Below are 18,243 nucleotides of genomic sequence, written 5' to 3'. Positions count from 1 at the left end.
GAGAAGGGGGGGGTCGGAGGGGCCCTGCTGGGGGAGAGAAGGGGGGGGTCGGAGGGGCCCTGCTGGGGGAGAGAAGGGGGGGGTCGGAGGGGCCCTGCTGGGGGAGGGGGGCGGGGAGAGAAGGGGGGTCGGAGGGGCCCTGCTGGGGGAGGGGGGGCGGGGAGAGAAGGGGGGTCGGAGGGGTCCTGCTGGGGGAGGGGCCCTGCTGGGGGAGAGAAGGGGGGGGTCGGAGGGGCCCTGCTGGGGGAGGGGGGCGGGGAGAGAAGGGGGGGTCGGAGGGGCCCTGCTGGGGGAGGGGGGCGGGGAGAGAAGGGGGGGGTCGGAGGGGCCCTGCTGGGGGAGGGGGGCGGGGAGAGAAGGGGGGGGTCGGAGGGGCCCTGCTGGGGGAGAGAAGGGGGGGGGTCGGAGGGGCCCTGCTGGGGGAGAGAAGGGGGGGTCGGAGGGGCCCTGCTGGGGGAGGGGGGCGGGGAGAGAAGGGGGGTCGGAGGGGCCCTGCTGGGGGAGGGGGGCGGGGAGAGAAGGGGGGTCGGAGGGGTCCTGCTGGGGGAGGGGCCCTGCTGGGGGAGAGAAGGGGGGGGGTCGGAGGGGCCCTGCTGGGGGAGAGAAGGGGGGGGTCGGAGGGGCCCTGCTGGGGGAGAGAAGGGGGGGGTCGGAGGGGCCCTGCTGGGGGAGGGGGGCGGGGAGAGAAGGGGGGTCGGAGGGGCCCTGCTGGGGGGGCCTCACTTCTGCTTAGCATCCCCTTTCGCCGGGTGTCCCTCCCCTCGCACATGGGCTTGGCAGGGGGCACTTGTATGGGGAGCGCATGACATCACTGGGTTCCCTTGGGGATCCCCCGCTCCCTGCCCAGAGCTCTGTGGGGTGGCGGTCGGGGTAGTGCCCTGGTGGGGATGGGGTTTGTCTGGAGGTCCTGCTGGGAGCTGCCCATCTCCTTCCCCTGCGTGTGGGACGGGATGGGGTGGCCATGCGGCAGGGTTCGGTTGTGGTAGAGAACAAGCGGCTTTGGCCCCCAGGGCCTGGTTAAATACCCCCAGGGAGCAGGCCCCACTGGCTCTGTGCCTGCTGGGCTCGTAGGAGGGGGAGCGAGTTGGCTGATTCCCATTGCTAGACCCCCCCCCATCCCCTTTCGCCCGGTGTCCCTCACCCCGCACATGCCTCCCAGTCTGGGCTGGTATCCCAGGCCTAGGGGCCAGGGGAAGGTAACGGGAGCTGTGGGGTGGGGTGTGGTGCTGTGGAATGTGCCCTGGCCGGTCTGGGCAGGCTGGGCTCTGGCTTGTGCTGGAGCCTGCTGCCCCAGGCGTGTCCCCCTTGCTGACTGCCTGCCCGCCTCTGGGCTGGGAGCTGGAGTAATGCTGTAAGGCAGGGCTGTAACGCCCAGAGTGCAGGCTGCCCTCTGTGCAGGAGGGCTCGGTGCTGTCCCCTCCCCCCCCCGGCCTGGCGTGGGGGCCAGCTGGGCCCAGGTTTTCTGTCAAGCTGAGTGAAGTGCCCCTGTGGGGGCCTGGCAGTGCTGGGGTGGGTCCCTCTAGCTTGCTTTTCTGTGGGGTGCGGGGCTGGGCTGCAAGGCAGGCTCAAGGGGTCTGGTTGTGTCTTAATTTCTCCTGAACGTGCTGCCCTGGAAGCAGGAGCCAGCTGCAGATTGGCCTCTGCCTGCTGTTTGCGTGGAGTGGAGCAGTGCCCCCCCCCGGAGCAGTGCCCCTGGCATGGGCTGAAGGTAGCTCCTGCTGCAGAGCCTTGGGGACGTGGCTGTTGGCACCCGCTCCCTGGGCACCGGGCCAGGAGCTGCTCAGCTGCCAGGGCCAGGTGTGTTCCCGGGGCAGCCTGCGCGTCCTGGCCCCATTGTGGAGCTGCAGGTGCTGAGAGCTCAGGAGATGGTGTGAGGCAGGGAGCTGTCGGTGCCCCAAGGGGAGGGGCCACTCAGCCTGTGAGGTGGGGAGCAGATGCTACTCCCTCTCGGTGAATCGAGGGCCTCCTGTTCCACACAACCCCAGCCCCCCCTCCCGGAACAAGGGAGAGTCACTGAAACTGACAGGGAGCAAAGGAAACACTTCTGAACACAGGGCACGTGGGCCTGTGGAACTCACTGCCAGCAGGTGCCATGGCCCAGGAGCTGAGCAGGAGCGTCCCAGCATCTCTGTGGAAGACGGGCCCCAGCTGTACATCAGGGAAGGGGGACACGGGGAGACCTTCGGGGATGGGGGCGTTCAGGCCAACTCTCAGGTGAGCTCCCACAGGAAGGGGGATCTGGGCGAGCTATTGTTTCTTGAGGGCGGGGAGCCGAGCGCTTGGGCAGGACGCAGCCTTGGGGAACAGGCTGGGGACGGGGGGAGCCCAGGGGGACTCAGCTTCTTCAGCTGTGCTGTCTCTGGTGCTAAGGCAGCCACCTCTGGGGTGAGTCCCAGCCACACCGCTGCGTCTGCTAGGAGCAGATGGTGTGTCCGTGAGCCCAGTCCTCAGCAGTGCGATGCTGCCTCTAGCCAGCAAGGCCTATAGTCCACTCTGCTCCATGCTCCCCAGCCCCAGGGGGCTACTTTGACCCTGGGGCCAGGGAGTCCCGGCCCTGGAGGTGGCAGAGAAGTGTGGGTTTGTGGGCCCCGGGCCTGCACTGCCCTGAGTGGTCCTGTGCTGGGAGTAGTGGGCACCCACCCACCCGCCAGGCAGGAGAGGCAGAGTGGGGGTGCCCCCTGCCTGGAGTCTTGGCAGGGATCTGGTAGCCACTGCCTCTGGGGCAGGCTCCTGAGCCCGTGCACACAGAGCCCATTGTTCTCAGCTTGTTTTTTGTTTTGTTTTAATGGAGATATCCCATCTCCTAGAACTGGAAAGGACCTTGAAAGGTCATCGAGTCCAGCCCCCTGCCTTCACTAGCAGGACCAAGTACTGATTTTGCCCCAGATCCCCAAGTGGCCCCCTCAAGGATTGAACTCACAACCCTGGGTTTAGCAGGCCAATGCTCAAACCACTGAGCTATCCCTCCCCCCCCAGCTAAACTCCTTATCGGGGGTGACTGGCAGGTGTAGGCAGCGATGGCCCCTGGGGGCGGGAGCAGGAGGTCTTTGCCGCAGGCACTGGGGAGGGACTAACCTGACTTACCCACGAAGGTGCCCGTGGGCAGCAGGCGGCTGGTGATCGCTGGAAGCCAGGACATGCTGTCAGCACTGCTGCCATTCTGACCAGGGGCCTGGGGAGTGCCCAGGGGGCTGCCTCTATCGCCTCAGCGCTCAAGGCAGCCTGTGGGCAGGGCCAGGCCTCCTATGGGCAGACAGGATGCCCGGGGGTGGTGTGGGCTGTTCTCAGGGGGCTGGTATCCCGGAGGGTGGGGGTAAATCTGTGCCACTCTCTGAGGGTGGCCGTCCGGGCTGAGTCCCAGGAGAGCTCCTTGGAGAGCTGGATCCGGCCAGGGCAGTGTCTCGCGGGGGCCTGGGGGACAGACTGCGGCGAGCGAGGCTGGGACCTAGCCTGCTGGCCCCTCAGCATCACCCTGTCTCTGCAGATCCTGACCATGACGGATGGGCTCATGAGCAAAGCTGCCACGATGGAGATCCCCATCAATGGAACCGGGGACACGGGCAGCCTGCCGGAGGACGATGGCCTGGAGCAGGTATGTGGGCTGGGACGGGGCTTTGAGAGGGGGGGCCGGGTTAGATGGGCACGTTGGGGAGACAGCACCAGGCTGGGGGGAAGGAAGGCGCTGGCCTAGAGGGGCTCTGGAACTGCTCCCTACGAAGCCAGGTAGGACTCTGGGGGAGCCTCCTCTCTGTGAGCAGACTGTCTCCAGGGCAAGAAGCTTCCACAGCTTCCACCTCCCTGGGTCTGACCTCGGAGCATTCAGCATCCCCTGCCCCACCGTGTGCTTCCCACAGCGAGTCCACCCGGGTGGGGTCCTGGGGGAGCCAGTGGGTCCTGCACCCCCACTCCGCAGCCAGACGTGACTCTCAGCCAGCCGGGAACACAGACGGTTTATTCGTCGACAGGAACACAGCATAGAACAGAGCTTGTTAGCACAGAAATCAGTGACTTTCAGCCAAGTCCATCTTTGGGAGTCCTGGGCCAGATGCCCTGGATTCCCCCCTCGAGTCCCCCCACGCAGACTTCCAGCCACCCAGCCTCCGACACCCCCCTTGATGCCCCTCCTCCTTTTCTTTGTCCTGCTTCCCCAGCAAAAGGTGTCACCTGTTTGCACCCCCCTCCTGGGTCTCAGGTTACACAGGTGCAAGCAGCTGGGCAGCCTCACCTGCCCCGAGGGCCTCAGCAAAATCACACCCCCAATTCCCATTGGTGCGGCACACGGGGAAACTGAGGCACGCACAGTATTGGTATAGGACAGTAAGACTCACATGCACCATAACAAGATGAATAAAACCCCACTTCGTCACAGACTCACATAAGCTTGAGTACAATATAACAAGGGAAAACCCCAATTTGTCATGGGGGCACCGGCCTAGGGGGGATGTGTCGAGGGGAGGGGAGGTGCCAGGCTGGGGGGCCTGTTGCGGGGAGGGGAAGCGCTGGCCTAGAGGGGCGTGTTGGGGGGAGGGGAGGCGCTGGGTTACGGGGGCGTGTTGGGGGAGGGGAGGGAGCGTCGGGTTACGGGGGAGGGAGGCATTGTGTATTGGGCTCTAAGGACCCACATCTCCCTCCTTGGCTGGGCCTTTGGCACCAGGGACCCGTCGTTCTGCGTGGCTCCCTGCGGCGATTCCAGCCCGGTCCCGCTCCCCGGGAGTGTTTACAGCGAGTCACCATTTGTCAATCACCCGGCTACAGAGCCTGGGCGCCTTGGCCAGCACACAGGGCAAAGGTGAAGCCAGGGCTCAAGCAGGCTCTTAAGAAGAGCTCTGTGGCTGCTGCAGTCATTGGCCCAAGGAGAGGCATTACCTCACCGTTGTCTGTCAGTCCCAGGGGAGAGCCGGGGTCCTTCCTCAGGGCAGCTCCATTCCAGCCTCCTGGCCCTCCAGCAGCATCCACCCGTTCAGGGGTTACTGCCCTCGCGGTTCGGTGTTGGCGGCTGGAAGTGCTTTGGGGGAGGAGGGGCTGATTTGTCTCTCTGGATCTTCGGTTGATCTGGCTCAGTTTCAGCCATTTCTTTAGTGGCCAGTCCTGCTCCCAGACACGAGGTGACCTGTCTCCTGTCACCCGCCTAGCCAGGAAAGTACAGAGGGAAACAGACACACAGAGGAGTCACAGGGATAGTACAGAAAATCCCCCCTTCGTCCTAGGCTGGCCGGGTGCAGCAGGGCCAGGCTGACTCCTAATTCCAGGGGCCAGTCTGAGCCCAGCTTCCCTGGACTCTGCCCTTGTTCATTTCAGGACCTGCAGCAGGTGATGGTGTCGGGGCCCAACCTGAACGAGACCAGCATTGTGTCGGGGGGCTACGGGGGCACCGCCGAGGGGATCATCCCCACCAGCAGTGTCAAAGGTAAGGAGCCCTGGGGCGGGGAGCTGGGGGTCCCTGGGACTGGTGCCTCTGCTGGGGCACTGCCGGCTGCAGTCTGCCAGGCAAAGGGTGCTGCAGGGCAAGAGGTGGGCCCCCAGGGGCTCTAGAGGGCAACGGTGTAAGGGAGGAGGCAGCTTTGCTGTGGGGCAGGAGCTCTACGGTGGGGCACTAGCGCCCCTCCTCTGCGATGCCCCAGGTGGCACAGCGCCCCATGGCAGAGGAGGGGCGCTAGCCTCAGCTGCTCTGCTGCCTGCATCCCTGCCAGAGGAGCCAGACTGGGTCTGCCCAAGTCCTGGGGAGCCCCCGGGCAACCTAGGAGAAGGGAGCAGCTGAGCCCGAGCACCAAGCCAGCCCTGCCCCGCCTGGCCCCGGGGGCTCTGCCGGCGGGGAGCGCTGGAGCGCAGCTGCTGCCCCTCCCCTGGGCTGGGAGGCTCGCTCGGCTGGCCGTGCCCAGCGGGCAGCGGATCTGGCTTGCCGCATTGGGCCCCAGGCTGGGAGGCCAGGCCCGCTGGGTGGGGGCACCCGGGGTGTGTGCCCCGCTCCGACCCTGTTGTGTGGTTCTGTCTAGGCCCTGCGGTGCGATATAACGCCTCCTTCCCGGGACTGCGGCTCCTCCATGCACAAGGTGGCTCCGTTTTCCCTCCTTGGGGCTTCACTAACTGGCTGGTGCAGGAATGGCTCTCCCTGTAGCCTGGCCTGGGGCTGTCAGAGGCCCAGGGCCTGTGGCCTGGCTGGGCCCTGGGGGGGCGTCCGGGCTGCTAACCTGTCTGCTCCCTGCCGCCTGCTTCACACCTGCACTGACTGGTGGGGAGGCCTGGCTGGGGGCTCCCCTCACTAATGCTTCCTGGCCTTGGCTGGGCCCTGGGACCCCACCTCACTCCCCGTGGGGTCTAATGCTGGGAGTGGGGCCTGGGCTCGCTGGAGGAGCGTGTGGGGGAGGGGAGCGCTGCTGTGTGGTCCTCGGGGCGTGTGTGGGTGTGTGCAAGGCACCCTCAGGGGGCACAACTCATTGGGAGCCCCCTGCCTTGTTCCGGTGCAGGCCTGGCCGCCGGCTAGCCCAGGAGGGAGAGCGCTGTCCCCGGCCTGGGAGGGGCAAAGTAAAGCCAGACAATTCCAGTGTCCCACCCCTCGGGCAGGTCCCCACCATGGGCCCATGAGGGGAGGGGTTGGCATCTTGTCCCCACCACGCACATCCCCATGGGTGGGGGGGGGGGGGCGGTAAGACCCTGCCAGGTCGCACTGGGGATCTCTACCAGGGCCAATGTCCAGATGCTGGTAGCCAAGACCCCAGCCTGGCCTCCCCCTCCCCCCCCACCCCCCTACCCCCCGCCTGGCCTCTGTTCTGAGGCAAGGGCGTCAGGGCTGCCCTGTCCATGAGGCTCCTGCCCCATGGAGGGAGGCAGCCCAGGCATGGGGTCCCCTGCTACCCAGTTAGCTGAGCCGCTGGCTTCACCCCTGCAGTCCTTTGGGTCAGAGACGGGGTGGTGAAGAGGCTGCGTTGGCAGAGTCCCGGCAGGTGGCCTGTGGCTAACAGCCAGGCGTGTCAGTGGCCCAGTGTGTCACTGCTTGGAGTGAGAAGGACAGAAATCTGTAAATCCCGACGGGGGCTGTGCAGGGGGAGGGAGATTGGGGCTGCAGCAGAGGGGCGGGGGGACGGTCCATGGCATGGAAAGGTGCGAAACGGGAGAGTGTAATTAGCCTGTGGAACTCTCTGCCACAGGATGTCCCTGAGGCCAAGGGCCTGGCCATTCTGTGGGGACGCAAATAGCCAGAGGGATCGGAGGGAAGGACAGTTCTGGCAGGGATATGAAACCTGGGCCGGGGTTTATGCCAGTCTGAGTATTGATGTCCCGGACGAGACCTTCCAGGGGCAGGTTCCCCACCACCACCTCAGGCACAGGGCCTGTGGTGTGTGAGGCTAGCTGGGCCCAGGTCTGGTCCCTGTGTGCAGTGCTACTGCCCGGGGGTGCCCTGTCCTGGGACAGTCACCAGGCCGGAGACAGCTGGCTCAGCCCCCCCTTCTCATTGTCACCTCACGCCATCTCCATTTCCCGCCCTGTGCACCTCCCCTGGCACTGCCCTGCCTGGCCCGTCCCCTCCCTTTCCAGGCGCCTTTGTCACATCTCATTCCTCCCGAGGACCATCCATCTCACCCAGTGAATCTGCTGCCAGCCGGATCGCCAGCCAGGCAGATGCATCAGCAGGTACCGCAGGGCCCCTCCTTGACACCTCATGGACTCCCTGCCCCGGGCCAGAGGGCGCCTTCCAGTCCCTGCGGGGGAATCGGCCCTGGGGAGCTGCCCCTGCCCTGCCGTGGTGTAGGGTTGAGGTCCCTGGGGGGGCTGTGGAGCCCCCCCGCTGTTGCTGGCATTGCAGGGCAGCCTGGAGGGGCCCAGGCAAAGGTGCCACTGCCCCGTGAGGCTACAGGGGCACCATGGCCTGGTGACTCGCGCTGCAGTGACGCTGGCCCCTGCCAACCCTCCCTCCCCCCAGCTGTTGTCCTGGCCCTGCGTGGCTGAGAGGCTGAACTTGGCAGCGCCCGCCCAGAGAGGGCTTGCCGTGCCAGCTGGCTCGGAAACCATGGGACAACGGGGGTGGGGGGGTGTACATGCGCTAGGGCCAGTGGGGCTGCTGCGGGGGGACAGTGGGGCTGCCATGGGGGCAGGGGAGCATGTGTACCCTGGGGCCAGTGGGGCTGATGCGGGGAGGTGGGGGTATGTGCGCCTGGGCCAGTGGGGCTGACGCGGGGGCTGGGGTGTATGTGTGCTGGGGCCAGTGGGGCTGCCGTGGGAGGGGCGTACGTGCCCTGGGGCTGCCATGGGAGGGACATACGTGCGCCTGGACCAGTGGGGCTGATATGGGGGCGGGGGCGTGTGTGCCCTGGGACCAGTGGGGCCACCCGGGAAGGGGGACTCGCCCTGGGGCCAGTTGTACCGCCAGTGTATGTGTGTGCTGGGGCCACTGGGGGGAGCGAGGGAAGGGTGCGCTGTGAGGCCAGGGCGGACGTGGGGGGAGGGGGGGGGCCTCCCTATGGGCACCCAGTGGGTCACTGTTTCGAGCTTTCCCTCCCAGCTAGGTGGGCTGTGAAGTGGTTTCTCCTCAAATCCCCTGGCTCCGGGAGCTGGGGCTTTAGGCAAACCCGGGAGAGTTGGTGGCACCAGGTCCCCCGTCCTCCTGTTGGTGGGGCACTGGCCCCACCTTCCCCATGCTGCTGGGGGGGCCAGGGCGCTCAGCCCAGCCGTGGGGAGTGGGTCTCGGGCTGGGGGGTCCACCAGAGCAGGGCCCCCAGGGACAGTGACTAGGCCTTGCAGGAGGTGCTACCACACATCCCATCCAGGGGGCTGAATCAAGGCCTCAGTGTGTGTGTGGGGGTCTCACTGCCCTGTCCTGGGCCCCCTGTGTTCCAGGCTCCGGGCTGCACCCGCCCCACCCCAGCCCCCTGGCGACGGGAGACGAGGCCACCCGGGGCATCGCTGTGGAGAAGTTTGATATTGTCAAGAAATGGGGCATCAACACATACAAGGTGAGTCTGTCTCAGGCCATGGGGGGTGGGAGAGGGAATGGGCAGTCCTATTCGGGGAGGGGCCAGCTGTCCCATGGGGCGGGTAGGGAGGTCCAATGGGGGGATGGGCTGCCTGTCACAGAGTCCCCGGGCGATGCTCTGGAACTGCTCCCCACAAAGCCAGTTAGGACTTTGCGGAGCCTCCTCTCCCTTGGAGCAGACTGTCTTCAGGGCAAGAAGCTCACACGGCTTCACCTCCTGGGAGCATTCAGCATATGCCCCTCCGTGCGCTTCCCACAGCGAGTCCGCCCCGGCGGGGTCCTGGGGAAGCCAAAGGGTTCTGCACCCCCCACTTCGCAGTCAAACGTGACTCTCAGCCAGCCAGTAAAACAGAGGTTTATTAGATGACAGGAACATGGTTTAAAACAGAGCTTGTAGGTACAGCGGCGAACGGGACCCCTCGGCCGGGTCCATTATGGGGTTCAGAGAGCCAGACACCCACGTCTGCCCTCACTCCTGGTCCCCAGGTAGATCCAACTCTCAAACCCCCTCCAGCCCCTCCTTCTCTCGGCTTTGTCTCTTTCCTGGGCCAGGAGGTCACCTGATCCCTTTGTTCACCTTTAGCTATTTCCTTGCAGGGGGGGGAAGGGGCCCTGGCCATTTGTTGCCAGGGAGACAGAGTGTCAGTGATTTATGCACACTGGCCTTTCCCCACCACCTAGAGACTTAAGAAATGCATAGGGGAAACTGAGGCACCCACACAGTATTCAGAGGAAACATTAAGAACAGTCCCACTTCGTCACACTGCCCATGGCGGCGGAGGATGGGCTGCCTAGGGGGGAGAGACCGGCTGTCCCATGGGGCGGGAGGGGGGAATGAACTGCTTGGGGTGGGGGGAGGCCGGCTGTCGCATTGAAGTGGGGGGCGAATGGGCTGCCCCTGGAGCTGGGACTGGTTGTCCCATGGAGGTGGGGGAATGGGCTGCCTGGCAGAGGGAGGGGTGGCTGTCCCTTGGAGGGGGGAATGGGCTCCCCATGGGCCTGGGACTGGCTGTTCCATGCAGGGGGAATGGGCTGCATGGCGGAGGGAGGGGTGGCTGTCCAATGGAGTGGAAGGGGGGAGTGGGCTGCCTGAGGGGAGGGACCGGCTGTCCCATGGGGTCAGGGAGGGGGCTGGAGTACAAACTGCATGAACTTCCCTCCTAAATATTCAGTGGGGGCTTGTGGGAGCTGCCCCTCGTGGAGCCCCTTCCCCCCCCCCCCCCCCCCGGGTCCCTGAGGAGCTCTTGACTCGTCCCCCTCCCGTAGTGCACCAAGCAGCTGATCTCGGAGCGCTTCGGCCGGGGCTCGCGCACGGTCGACCTGGAGCTGGAGACGCAGATCGAGCTGCTGCGTGACACGAAGCGCAAATACGAGTGTGTGCTGCAGCTGGCGCGGGCGCTGACCCACCACTTCTACAGCCTGGTGCAGACCCAGCACGCCCTGGGCGACGCCTTCTCCGACCTGAGCCAGAAATCCCCCGAGCTGCAGGTATGGGCCCGGGGCGAGGGCTGGCCGGCTGGGGCGGGAGCCACTTGGCACCACTATCATGGCCTGTGACCTTGGGCTGGGCCCGGAGCCTCCCCTCCCGTGTGAATGGGGGGCTGATAGGGCCCTGCCACACAGAGGGCGGAGAGGGGAGGTGCAGTGGAGGTTGCAGAACTGCAGTCAATGGGCCAGGGAAGTGCCCCAGGCTGCCAGGCCGGACCATGGCACAGGAGGGATGGGCTCTTTCATGGGGGGGCAGGAAGGCTTCTGGCATCCTTGGGGCCCTGACCCGCCCCGTCCCCACCCCAGGAGGAGTTTGGCTGTAACGCAGAGACGCAGAAGCTGCTGTGTAAGAACGGAGAGACCCTGCTCGGGGCTGTCAATTTCTTCGTCTCCAGCATCAACACCCTGGTGAACAAGACTATGGAGGACACGCTTATGACTGTTAAGCAGTACGAGACGGCCAGGTGAGCGGGTGAGGGGCCCAGCCAGGAAGCGCTGGGGGCTGGCACAGCGGAGGGAGCAATGGGTTACGGTTCCCCGTGCTCAGTAGAGGGCGGACGGGGGTGAGGGGGGCCGGAGCCGTGGGGCACTGAGGGCTGGCACAGCGGAGGGAGCGATGGGTTACGGTTCCCCGTGCTCAGTAGAGGGCGGATGGAGGTGAGGGGGGCCGGAGCCGGGGGACACTGAGGGCTGGCACAGCGGTAGGGGTGAGGGGGGCCCGGGCTGGAGGGAGCGATGGGTTACGGTTCCCCGTGCTCGGTAGAGGGTGGGTGGGGGTGAGGGGGGCCCAGGCCGGAGGGAGTGGTGGGTTACGGTTCCCGGTGCTCGGTAGAGGGCGGATGGAGGTGAGGGGGGCCCGGGCAGGGGGCACAGGGGGGCCCAGGCCGGGGGGCACTGGGGGCCGGCACAGCGGAGGGAGCGATGGGTTACGGTTCCCCGTGCTCGGTAGAGGGCGGGTGGGGGTGAGGGGGGCCCAGGCCGGAGGGAGTGGTGGGTTACGGTTCCCGGTGCTCGGTAGAGGGCGGATGGAGGTGAGGGGGGCCGGGGCAGGGGGCCCAGGGGGGCCCAGGCAGGGGGCACTGGAGGCCGGCACAGCGGAGGGAGCGATGGGTTACGGTTCCCCGTGCTCGGTAGAGGGCGGGTGGGGGTGAGGGGGGCCCAGGCCGGAGGGAGTGGTGGGTTACCGTTCCCGGTGCTCGGTAGAGGGCGGATGGAGGTGAGGGGGGCCCGGGCAGGGGGCCCAGGGGGGCCCAGGCAGGGGGCACTGGAGGCCGGCACAGCGGAGGGAGCGATGGGTTACGGTTCCCCGTGCTCAGTAGAGGGCGGATGGAGGTGAGGGGGGCCCAGGCCGTGGGGCACTGAGGGCCGGCACAGCGGTAGGGGTAAGGGGGGCCCGGGCCGGAGGGAGTGATGGGTTACAGTTCCCCGTGCTCGGTAGAGGGTGGATGGAGGTGAGGGGGGCCCAGGCCGTGGGGCACTGAGGGCTGGCACAGCGGTAGGGGTGAGGGGGGCCCGGGCCGGAGGGAGCGATGGGTTACGGTTCCCCGTGCTCAGTAGAGGGCGGATGGAGGTGAGGGGGGCCCAGGCTGGGGGGCACTGGGGGCCGGCACAGCGGAGGGAGTGATGGGTTACGGTTCCCCGTGCTCGGTAGAGGGCGGGTGGGGGCGAGGGGGGCCGGAGCCGGGGGGCACTGAGGGCCGGCACAGCGGTAGGGGTAAGGGGGGCCCGGGCCGGAGGGAGTGATGGGTTACAGTTCCCCGTGCTCGGTAGAGGGCCCATGGGGGCAGCGTGGCTCTGACCCCGTCTCTGCGCAGGCTGGAGTACGACGCCTACCGCACAGACCTGGAGGAGCTGAGCATGGGCCCGCGGGATGCCAGCACCCTGTGCCGCCTCGACGCCGCCCAGAGCCACTTCCAGAGCCACAAGGGGAAGTACGAGAAGCTGCGGGCCGATGTGGCCATCAAGCTCAAGTTCCTGGAGGAGAACAAGGTGAGGGGCGGGGCCTGGCAACCATGGGTGCCAGGGGCTGGGCCGGCCTCCCTGTGCCAGGAGCAGGCCCAGGCCTCCCGGGCCACTCCACCCTGCCCAGTGCCTGGCTGCCTGCCCCACCGTGAGCCCCAGAGCCCCCGGTGTCACTGGGCCAGGGGTGTGGTGACCCCATAGAGGTGTTGAGGGGCAGGGCCGGGGAGCGGGCTTGGGGGTGTTGGGCGGCAGGGGGCCAGGGGCGGGCTCAGGGGGTGTTGGGGGGAGGGGAGCCAGGGGGCTGGCCTGGGGTTGATCTCTGCCCCCCCCTGCGCAGATCAAAGTGATGCACAAGCAGCTGCTGCTCTTTCACAACGCCGTCTCCGCCTACTTCGCCGGCAACCAGCAGCAGCTGGCCCAGACCCTGCGGCAATTCAACATCCAGCTGAAGACGCCGGGCGCCGAGAAGCCCTCATGGCTGGAGGAGCAGTGAGCGGCCTGGACTCTGAGCTCTGGCCGGGGCCAGGCGCGTGTGGGCGAGGGGGACCCTGTGCAAGCCCCGCGGCCTGGACCCCGGCTGGGTACATGGGGTCCCCGTGCCTCGGGCGGCCCTGGGCTCTGTGCCCGGGTGGGGGCTGGAGAGGGGCCCCCGTCTGCAACTCTGCCCTGGGAGTTCGGTGCCCCCAGCCTGGGCTGCTCCTAGGGGTGCCGCGCTTCAGTGACCCCCACCCAGTGCAGCTGCAGGGCAACGGGGGTCACTCCTGGGGGGGCAGCGTGTCCTGTGTCCCATCCCCCCACCCCCCAACAGGCCTCACTCCGGGGGGGGGGGGGGGCGACGTGTCCTGTCCCCACCAACAGGCCTCACTCCTGGGCGGGGGGGGGGGGCTGACGTGTCCCATCCCCCACCCCCCAACAGGCCTCACTCCTGGGGGGTGGGGGGGGGCAGCGTGTCCCGTCCTGGCCCCCCCAACAGGCCTCACTCCTGGGGGGGGGGCAGCGTGTCCCAACCCCCACGCCCCAACAGGCCTCACTCCTGGGGGGGCAGCGTGTCCTGTCGCCCCCGCTCCCAACAGGCCTCATTCCGGGGTGGGGGGGGGGCGCGTGTCTCTCCCCTCCCGCACTTCAAGGCCTTCTGGGGAGTGGGAGGGGGCAGTGTCTCCTGTCTTGCCCCTCCGTGTTCTCGGGGGGAAGGGTGTGGGGGGGCTGGGAGCCAGGACTCCTGGGTTCTATCCCAGCTCTGGCTTGTGACCTGGGGCCAGTCCTTCCCTCGCCTTGTGTAGTTGGTCTCTGGCATTTCCGGAGGGGGGAGTCAGCTGCTTTCATTACTTCCTCCCCCCTCAGACTCACACACTACAGCCCCTTCTTCCCCTGCACTGGGGCAGCAGGTGTCTGGGGACTGCCCTGTCCCTGGGCTCCAGCCTCCTCCCCAGGGGCGGGGCAGGGGGGCGGGTTGGGCTTGGCACACACCTGCCGGCTGCAGCCTTTCCATTTGCACAGAGCCGGCCTCCCGTGGCCAATGCCGGCCACTCCAGCAGCACTGGGCTCCTCCGGCTCCTCCAGTGTGCGGGGGGGTGGCCAGGTCTGTCCTGCGCTGGCCACGCCGGGGCCCCTCTGCCGCCGGGCCAGGGGCGCTGGGCCCTTTCTCCTCTGCCAGGGGAGAGGTGGTTTGTTTTTCTTGCTAATTTAATCCCTGGTTCTACCCCACCCCCCACGTCTGTGAAGGTTCCAGAATAAAAGGGTACGAAGTCACCCTGTGTGTGCTGGGGCTGGGAGCTGGAGCCGGGCCGGGCATGGGGCAGGGCTGAGGATCGGACGGGGGCTCACGCTGCGGGACTGGGCAGAGGGGAAGGGGCGGCCTCTCACGGGGGCTGTGGCAGGGGCTCCTGCCCTCCCCCAGGACCTGCCAAAGGCTCTGCCCAGGGCCTTGCTGGGCTCAGGCAGGAGCCCCCAGGAGGCAGCCTCGGTGGGGCAGCTCCACCCCCTGCAAGGAGAAGGGGGCCCATGTGCTGGGGCGGGGCTGTTCCTTGGGGGGGGGGGGTTGCTATGCTCATGCTGCCCCGTCCTGGCTGGGCACTGTGCCCTGGGAAAGGACTGGGGTCATGGCAGAGCCGCTGACGATGAGCTGCCTGGGCCGTGCGGGCAAGGGATGACTGGTAGGGGGCAGAGCCTCTGTATGCATCCGTGAGCCCATCGCTGGACATCAGGGCTGCAAGCATGGGCTGCCGTCCCACCGACTGGGCGCTAGACGCCCCTGCTGGATCCCAGCTTAGGGGGAGCCCGGTACTGGTTCCAGACTCTGTCCACCCCGCCCACACAGCAAGGTACACTGGGCTGGGGCTCCCACCCACCGCTGCCAGGCCTGTGCCCTGCAGGTGTATTATTTACTAGGGGGCTGCCTGTTTCCTTATTGCTGCAGGCAGAGCTGTACCCTGCTGGGCCCCGGGCCCCCAGGCCAGTCTGGGGCCCCGTCACTCGGAGGTCTTTGCCTCCCCCTGCCATCCTGGCTCAGCAGTGTCTTTTCCTCGGGGTGCTGCGAAGGCTCCCTGACGTTCTGGACCGGAGCGACTGTGTGTTTCCAGGTTACTGCTTGCGGACAGGCAGTGCAGAGCCGTGCCCAGTTGAGTGTAGGACCTTGTTTCCCTGGCCAGCCATCGGTGGCCCAGGGGTGGCTCCACAGAGATCTACTGTGGGCCCCATGAGCTGCAAGAAAACGAAGTCGTTGCTGCTAACGCTTGTGGATGCCTCTGATGGGTGGTGCGGTCAGTGCTGCTGGGACCAGGCCAGTCCCCCTGAGCCATCTGTCAAACAAACCGTGTTTTAATCCCGCCACAGGCAATGTCCCGCATGTAGGCCCAAGGCCGGGGGGCTGCATCCTGGAAAGCCGTCACTCTGAGCAGGATACGGAGGCTGGAGCAACTCGACATGCGCTCCCAGGGCCATGCTGTGGCCCAGAGTGCTGATGTGATCCTTGCAGATGTAAACGGGAGCAGGGAGGTGACTTTACCTCTGCGTACAGCACTGCAGCGATGCTGGGCAGTATGTCGAACACAGCACTGAAATGCTGGAGTGGGCAGAGAAGAGCCAGGGACCTGATTGAAGGGCTGGAGAACAGGCCTGAGGTGCCCTGAGTGACAGCTGTAAGGAGCGTGATATGTTTAGCTTACCAAAAGGACGATCAAGAGGTGACTTGATTGCAGGGTGGAAGTCCCTTCCTGGGGGACATCACTGGGTCTGAGCAGGCTCGTTACGCTAGTGGGGAAAGGCAGTGCTAGAGCCTGTGGCCGGAAGATGAAACCGGATTGGAAACAAGGTGCAAACGCGTCCCAGGGAGGCAATTAACCGCTGGAACAAGGCTCAAGGGAAGTGGGGGATTCTCCATCTCTTGGGGTCTTCGCATCCCCGCTGGAAGCTGGTTCAGCCAGTCGCAAGTTATTGACTCACTACACAGGAACTTGGGTGTGGTTCTCTGGCCTGGTCTACGCAGGATCTATTCAATATGTAAATTAGCTCATGTGATTTGCATCAAATATCACATGGGGCTGACCCACACTTGGCTGCCTGTGCCAGTTCTGGGGTTCCCATGGGGGAAGGCTTGGAAAACTGATGGGATCGACACAAGGGCTGCAGCGCTTCCCTGGAGTGAGACGGAAGGAGCTCAATCTGTAGCGGAACAGAGAAGGCGAAGGTGACTTGGTCATGGTCACATGGTGATGCTAACACTTTCCATCCCACTAGTACCTCTGGAGGGTCATAGAATCAGAATCTCACTGTTGGAAGGGACCTCAGGACCGACCCTTGGGGCACTCCGCTTGATACCAGCTGCCACCTAGACATGGAGCCATTGATCACTACCCGTTGAGCCCGACGATCTAGCCAGCTTTCTGTCCACCTTATAGTCCATTCAACCAGCCCATATTTCTTTAACTTGCTGGCAAGAATACTGTGGGAGACTGTATCAAAAGCTTTGCTAAAGTCAAGGAATAACACATCCACTGCTTTCCCCTCATCCACAGAGCCAGTTATCTCATCATAGAAGGCAATTAGGTTAGTCAGGCATGACTTGCCCTTGGTGAATCCATGCTGACTGTTCCTGATCACTTTCCTCTCCTCTAAGTGCTTCAGAATTGATTCCTTGAGGACCTGTTCCATGATTTTTCCAGGGTCTGAGGTGAGGCTGACTGGCCTGTCGTTCCCCGGATCCTCCTCCTTCCCTTTTTTTAAAGATGGGCACTACATTAGCCTTTTTCCAGTCATCAGGACCTCCCCCGATCGCCATGAGTTTTCAAAGATAATGGCCAATGGCTCTGCAATCACATCCGCCAACTCCTTTAGCACCCTCGGATGCAGCGCATCCAGCCCCATGGATTTGTGCTCGTCCAGCTTTTCTAAATAGTCCCAAGTATCAGGGGGTAGCCGTGTTAGTCTGTATCTACAAAAACAACAAGGAGTCTGGTGGCACCTTAAAGACTAACAGATTTATTTGGGCATAAGCTTTTGTGGGTAAAAACCTCACTTCTTCGGATGCATAGAGTGAAAGTTACAGATGCAGGCATTATATACTGACCCATGGAGAGCAGGGAGTTACTTCGCAAGTGGAGAACCAGTGTTGACAGGGCCAATTCAATCAGGGTGGATGTAGTCCACTCCCAATAATAGATGAGGTGGTGTCAATTCCAGGAGAGGAAAAGCTGCTTCTGTAATGAGCCAGCCACTCCCAGTCCCTGTTCAAGCCCAGATTAATGGTGTTGAATTTGCAAATGAATTTTAGTTCTGCTGTTTCTCTTTGAAGTCTGTTTCTGAAGTTTTTTTGTTCAATGATAGTGACTTTTAAATCTGTAATAGAATGACCAGGGAGATTGAAGTGTTCACTTACTGGCTTATGTATGTTACCATTCCTGATGTCCGATTTGTGTCCATTTATTCTTTTGCGGAGGGACTGTCCGGTTTGGCCAATGTACATGGCAGAGAGGCATTGCTGGCACATGATGGCATATATAACATTAGTAGATGTGCAGGTGAATGAGCCCTTGATGGTGTGGCTGACGTGGTTGGGTCCTCTGATGGTGTCGCCAGAGTAGATATGGGGACAGAGTAGGCAACGAGGTTTGCTACAGGGATTGGTTCCTGGGTTGGTGTTTCTGTGGTGTGGTGTGTAGTTGCTGGTGAGTATTTGCTTCAGGTTGGGGGGTTGTCTGTAAGCGAGGACTGGCCTGCCTCCCAAGGTCTGTGAGAGTGAGGGATCATTTTCCAGGATAGGTTGTAGATCGTGGATAATGCGCTGGAGAGGTTTTAGCTGGGGGCTGTATGTGATGGCCAGTGGTGTTCTGTTATTGTCCTGGTTGGGTCCCATCAGAGGACCCAACCACGTCAGCCACACCATCAAGGGCTCATTCACCTGCACATCCACTAATGTTATATATGCCATCATGTGCCAGCAATGCCCCTCTGCCATGTACATTGGCCAAACCGGACAGTCCCTCCGCAAAAGAATAAATGGACACAAATCGGACATCAGGAATGGTAACATACATAAGCCAGTAAGTGAACACTTCAATCTCCCTGGTCATTCTATTACAGATTTAAAAGTCACTATCATTGAACAAAAAAACTTCAGAAACAGACTTCAAAGAGAAACAGCAGAACTAAAATTCATTTGCAAATTGAACACCATTAATCTGGGCTTGAATAGGGACTGGGAGGGGCTGGCTCATTACAGAAGCAGCTTTTCCTCTCCTGGAATTGACACCTCCTCGTCTATTATTGGGAGTGGACTACATCCACCCTGATTGAATTGGCCCTGTCAACACTGGTTCTCTAAATAGTCC

The 18,243-nt window shown here is 64.0% G+C and overlaps 1 protein-coding gene across 7 annotated transcripts; it reads left to right on the top strand.

The window, feature by feature from the left end:
- The first annotated feature begins 3,493 nt into the window (after positions 1 to 3,493).
- Positions 3,494 to 12,911, top strand: ARFIP2 (ADP ribosylation factor interacting protein 2). Of its 7 annotated transcripts, XM_065417983.1 has the most exons (9): positions 3,494 to 3,592; positions 5,299 to 5,407; positions 5,994 to 6,050; positions 7,534 to 7,629; positions 8,833 to 8,948; positions 10,235 to 10,456; positions 10,763 to 10,920; positions 12,271 to 12,445; positions 12,756 to 12,911. In XM_065417983.1, the coding sequence occupies exons 1-9, from the start codon at positions 3,494 to 3,496 to the stop codon at positions 12,909 to 12,911; spliced, it is 1,188 nt and encodes a 395-aa protein (XP_065274055.1). The 7 variants fall into 7 exon arrangements, with proteins under 7 accessions (XP_065274055.1, XP_065274102.1, XP_065274094.1 ...); XM_065418030.1 differs by lacking the exons at positions 5,994 to 6,050; positions 7,534 to 7,629 and having other exon boundaries at positions 5,299 to 5,369; positions 8,870 to 8,948; XM_065418022.1 differs by lacking the exons at positions 5,994 to 6,050; positions 7,534 to 7,629 and having other exon boundaries at positions 5,299 to 5,395; positions 8,878 to 8,948.
- The last annotated feature ends 5,332 nt before the right edge of the window (positions 12,912 to 18,243 follow it).

Source organism: Emys orbicularis, chromosome 1 (genome assembly GCF_028017835.1).
Source record: "Emys orbicularis isolate rEmyOrb1 chromosome 1, rEmyOrb1.hap1, whole genome shotgun sequence".
Classification (NCBI taxonomy): Eukaryota; Metazoa; Chordata; order Testudines; family Emydidae; genus Emys; species Emys orbicularis.
The sequence above is the reverse complement of the archived record's forward strand: the minus strand, read 5'-3'. Positions and strand labels throughout refer to the sequence as shown.

Bases quoted from the DNA above. Each gene is read 5' to 3' on its own strand.
- ARFIP2 (XM_065417983.1), top strand. From the start codon at position 3,494: ATGACGGATGGGCTCATGAGCAAAGCTGCCACGATGGAGATCCCCATC. The intron at 3,593-5,298 runs GTATGTGGGCTG...TGTTCATTTCAG, and splicing joins AGGACGATGGCCTGGAGCAG to GACCTGCAGCAGGTGATGGT. The intron at 12,446-12,755 runs GTGAGGGGCGGG...CCCCCTGCGCAG, and splicing joins AGTTCCTGGAGGAGAACAAG to ATCAAAGTGATGCACAAGCA.